Here is a 13,252-nt window from a genome sequence, read left to right as displayed (position 1 = left end):
ACTGATAATCCTTCAGTCCTACATTAATAAGTAGGAATGACAAAGCAGAAGGAGGTCTGTCCTGTAGTCTGTGTATCAGAGAACAGGAAATAATGTATTTGGCAAATGAAAAAATTAGCAATACAGCAGCAGGGAGAACACACACAATTGACTTGCAGTAACAAATTCTGCCATGGCAGAAGTATAATTTACAAACTCACACTTTACTCTTCTTCTAGACCTCTTCACCATCAGTTCCCAACACTCTAGTTTACTTTACTCACAAGAAATGCAGCTATCACAGTAAGTCAGTGACGTCTGCTAGAAAGGTCAATAAATCTGTTAAATCCCAAAGCACAAATCCAGGCCTGTTCACAGCTGTACTGATACCAAAACGAAGCCATCTTGTGGGCAATACCATTCTCAAGTAACACATTCATTTCATCTGGATGTCAGAGGAGAGGGCAGGACTGATAGCTGAAGGTCCCTGCTTTTAAATCTGGAGCTTTGGCTTTCCCCTGCCCAGCACGGTTTAACTCCTGTGCTCCATCAGTGCATCCCTGTTGTGGGTAACAGGCAACAGTGCTCCTCAGGAATTGATGCTACACTCAGAGAATTGTGTGCCATTTCTCTACTGAGAAAATATAACTAAAATTAAAACTAGGAAAGGAATGTGGCTTGGTTTATCCACTTTTATTTTTCAGTTGAAGCAGCATTTAGCTTCCAATTTTCTCAAAGTGAAGAAGTTTCCACCTTTATCAAAGTCCCTGTGTGGAACAGCTGCTTTGTTAATACCACTCCAAATGCAGGTTTAAATAGCAGAAACTATGATTACCAGTAATAGATATCATATATGAGCAGAGGGTGTTTGAATCACATTTCTAATTAACTTCTATAGAGAAGCAGCTGTAAAGCATTAAAATGCTGATTTGCACTGCAGCTGGCAGATATCTAGATTTTTGACTCCTAGCAGATGAGGACATGTACTTCAAGGTGAGGAGAATGAAATTAAAGCTGTTTTCCTGCAAAGTTCCTCTAACAGAAGCTACATGTGTAGGGTTTCTTAGCAGCAAGCAATGCACTGAGATTTACTTAATGAGCTGTAATGGAAACTCTGCTCCTCAATTATTTATTTATTTTTACACTTTAGACTGTCAGACATCCTTCACTACACAATAATTAGCTGAGAAAGAGGTCACAGTACACTTGACCTTTTAAAGCCACCTCATTTCCTTTTTGGAATAATCTTTCAGTCACAGCAACTGATCTTAGAGAAATAAATACAAGATAATGAAAAGTAAACTGGTTAGTTAATTTAGGCTGTCACAAACAAAGATGTAGTAAACAACTACAATAGGCCCTCATGCTTTTTAAAACACCAGAGAATAAACTTTTAATGCTCCCCAGCCATTGCCTAATGAACAGCGCAGGTTATAGACATCCCTTTATGAAGGGAATACATGAATACAGACATTAAAGACACATTAAAAAGGAATACTCAAAAAAGGGAAAACATAAAATTGAATTTCATCCACATCTCACTCTGATCCGAAGCAGACTTTGTCACTGTTATCTGAAGTATCCCACACCCACAAGACACTGCCAGAAATGGAGAATAACAAATTTCTTACTTCTCATGAACAAAAATGGGATGTCTGCACCAGCTTTTATTTTATCGCTCCCTTGGGTGCTCACTCTGGAAAAGAGTGCTGGTGAGTTCACAAATTCACTCCTACACTCATGTCCCTGCTCTGCTGTGCTCCCTGGGAGTCATGCTGCAGTTTGGGACAGAAATTTCACATCTCTCCACCCAAGAAGAACCAACCCTCTCCCACTCACCCAAAGGGAGATCTGTCTCACTGTCTGTTACTTCAAAGGCATTTCTCATGAGTCTAAACAGGCCTGAGATGGTCTGCAATGAATTCTAACAAGGAAAAAAAATCCTCTTTATTCTGTGACTTAATTTACAAAAATAATCTTTCTATCAGTTGTTTGGGACAATATTTACCACAACTTTTATGAGACCTTGAAAGCAACACTTAAAGGTTGCGGAAAAGCACAGTTGGCCCAAAAGAACCTGGCTTTTTCTTCTTTTCTCCATACTTTCTGGTAAGAAGCTTCAAGATGAAAATATTGATAATTCAGCAAGAAAGGCTTTCATCACTTTGTCCTAAGCACAGTCACTCCATATTCTGAGATGTACTAACCAGATGCACTTCAGTGCATTTAAGAGGAAAAAAAAAAAATTACTTTTACAGTGCATGTGCCTAAAGATGAAAAGATAATCTCTTTAGCTGCATAAATCTGTTACTGTTCCATTTAAAGATCAAAAAGAATTCAAGTATTAAACCTTTTTCTATTTCAGATACTAAGAACATGATTTCTTTCAATTAAGGCCTGGCAGATGTGGTTAATGGAACAGAGCTGTATTTGTTATATACCTGCTGCTGCACCAAATGACACATTAATCACCCCTTGCCTTCTCCCTCACTACACTACTCAGTGACTTCTGCCCTCCAGACCAAATTATGCTGCTCATGGTTCAGCCAAGTTACCTCACTCACATTTGGTTTTCCATTGAGGTTATCCCATACTTCCAGAATTACCTGCACTGCAATATAAAGAGAGGTTTAATATGTCACAGGGATTTATCTGTCAAGGGAAAAAGAAGGATTTGGTTGTGTCTCCCCTCTGGTGTGGGGAATAAAAAAAAATTTAAATGGTTGAAGATATAAATAGAATAGACTCCTAAAAAAAAAGTTTCCACAAATTAAGATGAGGTTCAAGGTAACAGAGTAGTCTTGGAAGATGAAGTTGAAATCCAAAATCTCCATAATAACCACCCAAGGGAAAATGAGTTCCCATACACACTCCTCAGAACAAAATTGTGTACTTGAAATCCACTGCAGCCAAGGATGCATTTACAGAGCCTCCTGGACAGCCACTCCCTAAACCAGACTGTGCTTAATGTAAAGGCCAGAGGGTTCACTTTGCAGATGTCACTGTCATATTGGGTCAAACACATTCAAATACTTGGGCTGAAAGCTGTTGTTGCCTCCCAGTGACAGGTGCAGGTTTTGCCTGGCTGCTCTGAGAAGGAGCCATCACATCTTGCCACTGTCTAGACATGCAACACCATGGGCACGGGGCCCAGCTGGGTTAACACTTCCAGAACAATCCTGATGTTTGGAGACTGCAGCATTTGCAGTGCTGCCACATCCAGATTTATCATTGTACCAACACAGTGCTTTGCATGTAACTCATGCTTTGGAGATGACTGATGCTGCAGCTCTCCTCGTCAACAAGGGACAACATTTGTTCTAAAACACTGTCATTTATACCAAAGTAATCTTAAAAACAAGTAAGAACAGGCTGTCACTCAATATGCAAATAATTGAATGCTGAAATGTGAGTTTTATGTGAAATTCAAGCACTTAGCCATTCAAGTTCAGCCATGAAATAAGATAAATCCTGTGTGGTGTGTACCCTTTCCTCTGTGCACACAGCCAGCCCCAAGTACACCACAAGATGTTTCTTTTAATGACATTCAGCAATTAAGTCACAGCCTCCTGCACACAGTAAGCTTCAAATGTCTTGAATAACTTTAAAATTTTCACTGCTGCAAAGGGTGAAAAGATAAAAATCCTACCATGTCTGACACTAAGGGAAAGGCTGAAAAATCCATGATATCAGTTTGCTCCAGAAGCACATAAATGCGAAAAATTAGTTTGTTTTAGAGGTATTCTTTTACAGGTATTTCCTAAATAAGTTATAGGAGTTCTGCAGAAAAGGACCTGGGAGTCCTTGGGCACAAACTGAAGCACAGGAAATGCTGGTTAAGCATAAGGCATTTTTTAAATTACTTTTTTTAAACTAGGTCACTGTCAGATTGACTGAACAGCAGAAGAGGTTCCCCAGAGACATTATGGACTGTCCATCCTTGGAGATTTTCAAAATTTGGGTGAATAATAAGATCTGGAGAAACCTGCTGTAGCTGAGCAGAGGAGTTGGGTTAGATATCTCCAGATTTCCTTTCCAAACTCAATTTGCAGAATTGTGATTCTGCACCTGTTCCAGTCCCACCTGCACCTGCAAGAGACCTCTCCTCCAAAACAAAGGAGTTTGCCTTCTTCCTTTCACCAGGAGTGTTTGATGTTCCACTGCTGTGCTGGGCTACCAAACAGGTGAAAAGCAAAGATCATTCTGACAAGCATCCTGCAAAGGGATGTGCCACCCCCTGCTCCTCCAGCTCAGGGCTGATCATTTATTACTGAGAGACAGAGGACAGCTTTACATCTGTTCATGCAGACACAGAGACAGCTTTTACAGCAGAGGTGTCCACAAGCTACAAGAATTAGGTGCAGACCAACAATTCATTTAATACAAGACAGACCCTAGAGCTGAACAGCTCCATTTCTCACCACAGCAATTCTGCTGCAGGCCCAGGGACTGAAGCAGACCCTGAAGAACCATGAACTGCCTGCCTGTTACTTGTGGCCAGCTATCAATAACAAAATGCCATCAGAGCTGACAGAAAAACCTGCAGTGTTACAAACTGACCTGCAGCTCCACTTCCTCCTCCCTTTTCTATGACAGAATAGAACCAAATTCCCACTCAGCAGCATGGTAATTAGATATTCAAAAAGCAAACAATTGTCACATGACAGACCCCAGGAAAAAACTGATATACATGGAAAAAACAGTTTAGTTTACTTAGGGCCATTCTGGTAACAACAGGCTTGGAGGGATACAATTAGTACCCTGCAAGCCAGCATATGAAAAGGTTTAATTTAACCTATCAGACCTAAAGAATAGCTATAGAAATTAAAAGTGAAGCCACCAATCCACACAGGACTGCCACAGCTAGGAGTTTTTATAATCAGGAATTCTAGACTGGTAATTCACATGTGTTGCATTCCAAATTCTGCTTACCCAGAAGGGGAGGCATTATTTTGGACCACCCTGCAAGAGGTGAGGTTCATCAAACCCTTGGAGGTCAGTCTGTGGCTCTCTAGCAGTTCTCTACCATGCAGGAAGAAGCAGCCAGTGCTGGGCAGATTAATTCTTATTCTCCAACAACAGTTTGCTGAATTGGTGTCTCCCTCTTCAATATAACCTATTTTCTTCTGCACAGAAAATCCCTACAAGTGTTCTGAACTGGGGAGAAAGTTCTTACATCACTCTCAATCACGTTTGTGGGGGAAAAAAGCATTATAGCAGTCTTAATGTAATGCTACCCTGACAGGAGACTACCAACAGAGAAAGTGAAAACCAGCCCTGCAATATTCACTCTGCTGTGACCAATGGCACATGATGGAAAGCAGCTCCTTTTAAATCAACCCAACCTACCAAGGGAATCCCCACAGAGGAAGATTTAAGTGTCAGGAAGGAGCTGCTGGAGGTGACAACGTAGTCTGCAGCTCAAGACAAAGGGGATGGAACCACCACAGCCACTGACCCCACTGACAGGCAGCCTTTCCCACAGCACTCTGGCTGACACGGAATCCTGCACAAAATCTGGGTGAGGTAAGGCTCTAGCCTTTTTTTAGATTTGGACCATTTGCATTATGCTGCAGGCATACAAAAAAAAAAAAAATCAAACCATTCCAGACAGCAAGTTGTTCCAGCACATTTTGACTTTCCAAGTACAAAGCAAAGGAAACATTTAAAAAACATGACTTGTAAAGCTTTTGCTGCTCCCTGTTAAGATTTGCTGTCATCAGGACAGCACTTTTTGGATGAAAAATGCTTATTGCTAAAGGTCACAGAGTTGTCTCTTTCAAAAAAATGAAGAAATAAATGGCTGCTGACACTTCCAGATGATGATTCAGTTGTCCAGAAGCTCCAATAATGCACAGCCACATCTGCCCCTCAGGTTTGCTGCAGATCACAGCAGCCACCAACTAACCCAGAAATCTGTCTTCACTCTCCTGTTACTCTGTTAGCCAACTTCTCAGCCCTCTTCATAGACACACCAAAAATTTCTTACACTCAAGCTTAAAACCAGATGAAAAACACATGAAAATAACATCTGTCAGGAAAAGCACTGCTTGCAGTAGCCAGGTTTCCACACTTACTGTTTCTATTATTACCAAAATCCTCTTTTCTTCATGTGCAGCAAAGGTTCTCTGTGGATGAGATACAGGGATGAAAGAGGCTGATGGATCAGCACCAATAGCACCATTCCCAGAAACCAGTGAAACAGCAGAACAAGAGAGAAACATTCCAGCACATCAAGGGCAGCTGGCAAACCCCAGCACATTTAACCCCAGCACAGGTCAGCACACAAGAAATGCTGGCAGGAGAAAGAGAGAGAATCTCCTTGCCAGGGAAGGTCAAGCTATTGAAGAATATTCTTTAAAAAGTTATTAAAGCTCTGGAGGTCTGTTTAGACAACCCTCGAGTGAAAGGCCAGCATGAGATACAGCACAGATATCCAATGTTTTATCCTGTCAGAGTAACATCTCCATAAAAAAAAAAATAATAGATTTTTATTGAGTGATTATCCTTTCCATCCTTGGCTTTTCACTGGAGTTTATGGCAACTATTTACTGATCTCTCCAGGGAAGGAAATGACATTTACTGTTCCTACTATGCCCCTCTGATCTCAGCCCTGGCCTCTACTGTCACTACATCCAACAGCGATTCTGTAACTTTAAAAGATGCTGCTACAAAGTTAGGGGACTATTATTTCAAACAGAGGACAATACAGAATACTTTGCAGACAATGCAGAGGACCAATCATTTATGATTTGCAAAGAAAAAAATCAAGAAATTTCTTCTCATTCTTTCTGTTGCTCTCCAGTTCTGTGGCACAGCTGTGATGATCATCAGCTTGGACGTGGAGTTCTTATTATCTGCCCAATTTAATCATCAGAAACAGATAACCAGAGCAGTTGCCTAACAGTCCAAATCCAAGAATGTGCTCTTTTCAAACATATAACATACAAGTAAAAGTTTTCCTGGAACTTCTGCTCCTTCATGCATTTCAGTTTGATGCATTAAACTATCAAATCTCAGTTACTAGGTTGAAGTGTTTGTCATTTAGGTTTTTGGTGAACTTTTTTTTTGTTTGGTTGTTTTTTTTTTTTTAACAATGGATAAATTACAACCAGAAATTTGTAACCATCAGCCTTTCAAGTCAAGATCATGTGATTAGGATTTAAGAGCCCCCTCAGACTAAGGATCTATTTAAGCCCATTGAGGGATGTGCAAGCCAACCCCACTGTGGTTAAGGAAGAAAAGTGCAGATACAGAACTGACAGCACTGAAGGAAAGATGTTTCATCCTAACCAGCAATTGTCCCAGTATGCAGAAATCAACTGTGCTAGCAGGAAAATACTGGTTAAAAAAAAAAAAAAAAAAAAAAAACAACAAGAAAAATCCCCCCCAAAGAGAACCCCCACACCAGAGTGTTATTCTCTTCCCTTGACAATTTAGCCTACTGTCCAGCACCTGGAATCTTTTATATCCACTTATAAACAGATGCTGCACACAAATGAATCCCAGCTACTTCTTGCAACCTTTGTATGAAAGATGGATGACCAAGGGAGAAGAGTTTTTGTCCTATCAGAGGCAGGTGGAACAGAGAAGAGTGAGCTGGACAAACAGCACAGGCACAGACCAAGGAGCAGGGGTGGAGCCAGGAGGGTTCTCTTTCACCTGATCAGGGCATATCTAAAGAACAAGGAAAACAGATCCACAGGAAACTAGATTTCATCACTTCCACTTCTCTGAAAACAAACCCATTTGTACAATTCACTTGTGGTTACAGCATGAGCTTGTCTAATTTGCTTCTAGATTGAGAACCAATAAAAAGACCTTGTCAGGAAGGTGGGTTTCCCTTCTCCTCACCTTAGCCTGAAAATTCTGTAAAGAAATGCTTATTTCATGTAACATTGATTTGTTCACTGCAGCACGCCTTGCTTGCAAACTAATGAGAGAAGAACTTCAGACCAAGTACTACAGCTGTTGGGCAGTGCCTATTTGGAAACCAGTATAGGTCAGAACACTAAATATTCACAAGCTTGTTTCCAAGCTCATTTAGGAGCTTCCTAGATGTCAGGTTTCTGGAGATGTATCCTTTAGGAGCTGTACAGAAAGCTCTTTTGCCTCACTTGAGTAATACCAGTGGCTTGAACTCTGCAGCTCATAAAACTAAATAGTCTTAGTAATTTTAAAGGAGAAAACAGAGTTTCTAGATCCGATCATAACCCCTCAAAGTCACTGTGCCCTCTTCAATATGAGTCAGAGGACTTGCCATGGGATTTCTCCACCTATGCAGTGTCTACATGACAGGAACATTGACTCCTCCTTCACTTGCCTTTTCCACCACAGCAAGGGTGCAAAACACAAGGCAAAGGGCAGCTTAATTTGCATCAGGCACCATTTACGTGGCTCAGAGAAAAAGATCTCAGCAACTACATGCACACATTGCTGCTGCAATGACAAGTGACTACTCTGGGCAGGGCAGTACAGAATATTGAGGGGTTCCCAGCAAGGGAGAGAAAAGGTTTGGATGCTGCACATTTATTTTTCAGGAGCACAAAATGCATGAGAAAGGCAAGCCAAATCATAGGCAGTCCCATCTGGGATGGAAACCCCATCTGAGGGATGGAAACCTTTTGTCAAGGATTCTTTTACATGTTCTGCATCAAGAAAGAAAAAAAAAAAAAAAAAAAGTAGAATGCAAGGAGTGAGCTATTCCCAGCTCTTGTCTCTTTGTTATTTCAGGAGTCAACATTTAACATTTTACATTAAGGGCTACACAGGCCCTTAGCTGAATATTAAAACCAGCTTCCCTGGCTTTTGATATTGCCCAGAACACAGGACAGTCCATGTCAGCAGCAGCTAAACCAGCACACCCTGAATATGGAACATGAATTTTCTGCTTTCAAATGTACCAGAGCAAGATTGCCCTGAGCTCCGCTGCTGGCAAGTAAAAAACCTCAGGTGATCACACACATATTTGCAAGTGCACTGATCCCTAAGGCAGGGAAGCCTGGTGGGGATGTCACATGGAAACCACCCTACCTCTGTCACTGAAGTCATCCACCAGCACGATCTCTGCCACCAGCTCGGGCGGGGAGCGGTTCAGGACGCTGTGCACTGTCCGCAGCAGGGAGGACCAGCCTTCGTTGTGGAATGGGATTATCACACTGGTGTTTGGGAGCTTCTCCAGGTACAGCTTGTTCTTGCAGCTGGGCACAGACAGAGCAAGTCAAAAGGTGCTGCCAGAACACATCAGACACACAAAAAAACACCCAAAACACACCAGCACTTCCGTATTAATTACCAGCAAGCAACTTAGTTCATTCTTTACTCCTAATTAATGCAGAGTGCATTAGTTTTCTTACTTTAGGGGTAATGAAATAGGGGAAATAGGGGTAATGAACCTTGTAGGGTACCTTGTAGGGTAGTTTCATTAATAAAATTCTGCAGTATGAAGTGCAGTGTTTACTTTCTGGAAGGTGTGGCCGTAAGTGGACTTTACACCTGGTTAAACAGGTAACCTCTAAGGCCACACAGCGACCCAATGCAGTTAAAAACCCCAGTAGCTCTTCAGTAGGGGGTCAAAAATCTGTTCCATCCCTGGAGCCCCCTGTGTCCAGAACAAACCAGTGTGAATGGAGGTGTGTGGAGGGTACAATGACAGTGCCCCAAGACAAGCTGCCCTGTGCCCAGGAGCAGGGCAGGGAGGTCCCACGCTGCTCCCTGTCCCTTGCACAGCCCCAGGCTGCTGTGCCCTGCCAGGCCCCTGGGAGGCTGTCACTGTGCACAATTCCATGCACACAGGCACTAATTCCTTGCCCTGGCCCCCGGAAGGGCAGAGAGGAATGAAAGCAGCTCTGGCAGCGGCAGCTTTTTCCTGGTACCTTTCCCAGGGCACAGAGAAGGATGTACCTATGTTATACAAGCTCAATACATCTGTGCCTACAGGAAGTTACTCTGGTGCCTGTGTGAGAGGACAGTAACTTATTCTGGGTGTAATGAATTGTCCTGGGGTGCTGCCAAGAGCCTGCAGGCTGTGGCTGCAATGCACAGATGCAAGATGCAAACTGAAGCTGCAGGGACTGCTTTCATCCAGCCCTTGGCATTGCCACCCTAACCTTCTTCCAACAGCTACTAGCTACAGCTCTGTTCCAGTTTGAACTAAGAGCCCTTGAATTGTTTCTAACTCTTCTTAAACTGGAATCCTCTAATTTTCTGACTAACTTTAACAAGTGGAAAACTTTAGCTATTAAGTTTAGCCATTAAGCGTGGAGAGAAATTGCTTCCCTCCAGCTACTGTATCTACAATTGCTTTACAAGTCCTGCAAAATTAGTATTTAATATTAAAAACCCTAGAGGTGCTTAAAGGAAATGTTATCAGGGGAAGACATGACTGTTGAAACAAACAATTGTATGTGTGCACCAGGCAGATCCAGTACATGCTGTGCCCCAGCTCCCTGAGTCCCACAATTAACAGAAAGCAGAGGTGACACATTGTTTGGCATATTAAAGTCCAAACAAACCATCTCACACATCAGCTGCTTCTTTGCCCTTCCCCACCCAGGGCAGCTGTTGGGGAGAAGCCCAGCTGTGCCCCCAAAGCTTAGGGCAAGGCAGATGATGCATTTTTCCCCAGGACACCTTCTCCTCACACTCTCTGCTGTCTGTGGGCATGATTCCAAGCTCTCTATTGCCTCACTGCATGTAGGGGGCTCTAAAACACAGCTCCCTTCTTTCTGGAATATTCTTTATGGACTTGTAACTTTATGGCTAGGTCTCAGCCTAACTGTGTTATAAACTGCCCTCATCAACCTCTCCAGTAAGACAAACCATACCATTTCATGTATATCTTTTTTAATGGGCACAGAGAATGCACAGCAGATCCTTCCAGTTGTGAATTCCTTCTCTGCCCATCCCCACTGTGGGTAACCCTGCTCCCTGCCCAGCTAATCCCAGCACCCATTAGGCACATGCTGTGTAGCCACTGCTCGAGGCCCCCACAATTACAGTTTGCTGTGCTGAGGGAAAGGATTTGTCAAGCAACAAGCAAACCACTGCAGCAGCACCATTAATCACAGATTAAGTCGTTGGTGTCCCAGACACTTCACTTATTAATTCTGTCTGGGGCTGGAGTTAGAAGCTTCACATTTTACAGAAGTTTAAATAGCAGAATTAGCAACACTGAGTCGCAATTTCAGGAAACACTGGAGCATGTGAGGCAACACATTAAACCCTCAGATAACAAAATTCTGGCATTATCTGATGTTTAAGTTCCCAGAGCCCAAGGCAGACCCTGTAAATGGAGGCCAGGTAGAATTTAGATTAGTAAGCTCAAATTGTATTTCTGAGAACTTGAGCATGGGCTGATCCACAGACATCTTCAGTTACCTGATTTATCTCTGTGTTTAAACATTTCAGCTGCATGCCTAAAATACTTATGGTGTTACACTCACTACTGCTTTTTAATGTGTTTATACTGAGAAAGGGTGTCAAGCCAGTGTATTTGATTAGTTTGCTGTGACAGCTGAAGAGGTGATATCTCAATTGTGCAGTTAACAAATTATAAAACCTGACTTCTGGAACTTGTAACTAGTGAGTAAAGTAGATGTTGAATTCAAATTTACTAAATTGTGATAAATACAGCTTTACACAAAAGAATCTTAGATTCAAATGTCTAACAATGCTTTCAGATTAAGAATCAGTACTTAAGAACCAGTACTTAAAAACCTCTCAGCTTTGTATAAACAAGGGCTAAGTCCTAACTGATGCACTTTTGCAAGAGAAAAACTTCTGGCTTGACCAAAATCCAGTTCAACACCACCTTACAGCATAATGTCCAAAACCAGATGAACCATAAAGTCAGCATTCCACTGGAATGCATTTCTACTTGTAAACCCTGATGAGGCTGCTTTTATGAGGAAGATGCCCACAGAAATAATCCATAAACCTGGTAAAACTCTTCACACATAGTTGAGTGAAGCTACTCACATCTTTTTCTGCTCCTGAGCATTCCAGAGTCATTTCCAGCTAGCGGCCAAGATAAGAAGTGGAACCTCTGGGTTACATTAAAGATTTCTTTTGAGCAGGGTTGCAAGTTTAAGTCTTTCGAAATCAAAAAAATAATTTTTTTCCCCCAGATTTGATCTCTTCTATTTCCCACTGAAATCACTGTACACCATCCTTTATTAAGGAAATACCAGGACCCAGCTGTGCAAGGATTGTATTTTATGAACAAAGGTACAGGAGTTCATAATAAAAAAGAACACATTTCTGTAGAGGTGGTAATTCAGGGCTTGCAAACCTTCACTCCTAGAAATGTAAACTGTATACTCACTTTGGATGCCTGATGTCTGGAAGGGAACGATTCAGAGAAATTTTATCACTCACAAAGATATTAAAGCCATTTTCCCTGTATGCCTGGTCCACTCGCTCTGCATCAGTCATTGGGTAAGGTTTTCCCTGTTCTCCATTTCCTGTGGATAGACAGAAAGTAAATACAGATCATTGCTGCTAATTAGTGCTTAACGGGCCAGAAACTAATCCATATAGCAGAAAAAAGAGCATCTTCTAGTCCTTTGAACATTCCTTTATGAGTGTTGTGCCCTGTGTCATTTAGCACCAGGTCAACCACGTCAATTTAACAATTTTATCTGATAAGCAGTTTTGTTACAAACCACTGAGCTGTGCAAATCAGAGGTAAAAGTCTTCCTCCTAACACCAGAAACAGATGAAGGGGTTTTGGCAATGCTGTGGAAGATCTACAGAATGCCTTTTGTTTCACAGTGGGAAGAATCCATGTGGTTTGAGTATCTCAGCACTGCTGGAATTCTCAGCACAGATGGATTTGTGCTCTCGCACTGAGGGGCAGAGCCCTTGCAAACACACCAGTGTAAAGCTGTGACATTCAAAATGGGCCTTATTTACAATGCAAGACAAACCCCAGAATTATGGAATGGACTTGCATGAATGTTATAGTCCAGTACATTTTTCTTATTCTTCCTTTCTGGATTTCCCATTTTTGGGAGAGGTACATGCTTTTTTTGAGGGAGGGGGTAAGTTTTTTAAAAATCAATTTTCCACCTGTCATAAAAACACCAAGATTTAAGTGATACATTTGCACCTCAAAATAGTTACTGTGGAGTTGAGGAAAAAGGAATTTAACTTTGTGGGATTTATCTGTGTGGGATTAACACAGTTAAAAGATTAAGAGATTAATTGGCTTTAATGCTGCATCATGTCAAGAACATCACCTTGACCCTAATGTTGAACATGTTGTTCTACA

General features: G+C 41.8%; 1 protein-coding gene across 1 annotated transcript in view; it reads right to left on the bottom strand.

Annotated features, from left to right (window-relative positions):
* Positions 1-13,252, bottom strand: part of GALNT10 (polypeptide N-acetylgalactosaminyltransferase 10) — an 81,202-nt gene that overhangs the window by 30,109 nt on the left and 37,841 nt on the right. Inside the window, exons 3-4 of the mRNA XM_053956202.1 lie at positions 12,305-12,443; positions 9,013-9,179 (exon numbers count right to left, since the gene is read on the bottom strand). Coding sequence (XP_053812177.1) covers positions 9,013-9,179; positions 12,305-12,443 — 306 coding nt within the window. The remainder of the gene's footprint in view (positions 1-9,012; positions 9,180-12,304; positions 12,444-13,252) is intronic.

The sequence above is a fragment of the Vidua chalybeata genome, chromosome 15, assembly GCF_026979565.1.
Source record: "Vidua chalybeata isolate OUT-0048 chromosome 15, bVidCha1 merged haplotype, whole genome shotgun sequence".
NCBI lineage: Eukaryota > Metazoa > Chordata > Aves > Passeriformes > Viduidae > Vidua > Vidua chalybeata.
This window is presented reverse-complemented; position numbering and strand designations above follow the sequence as displayed.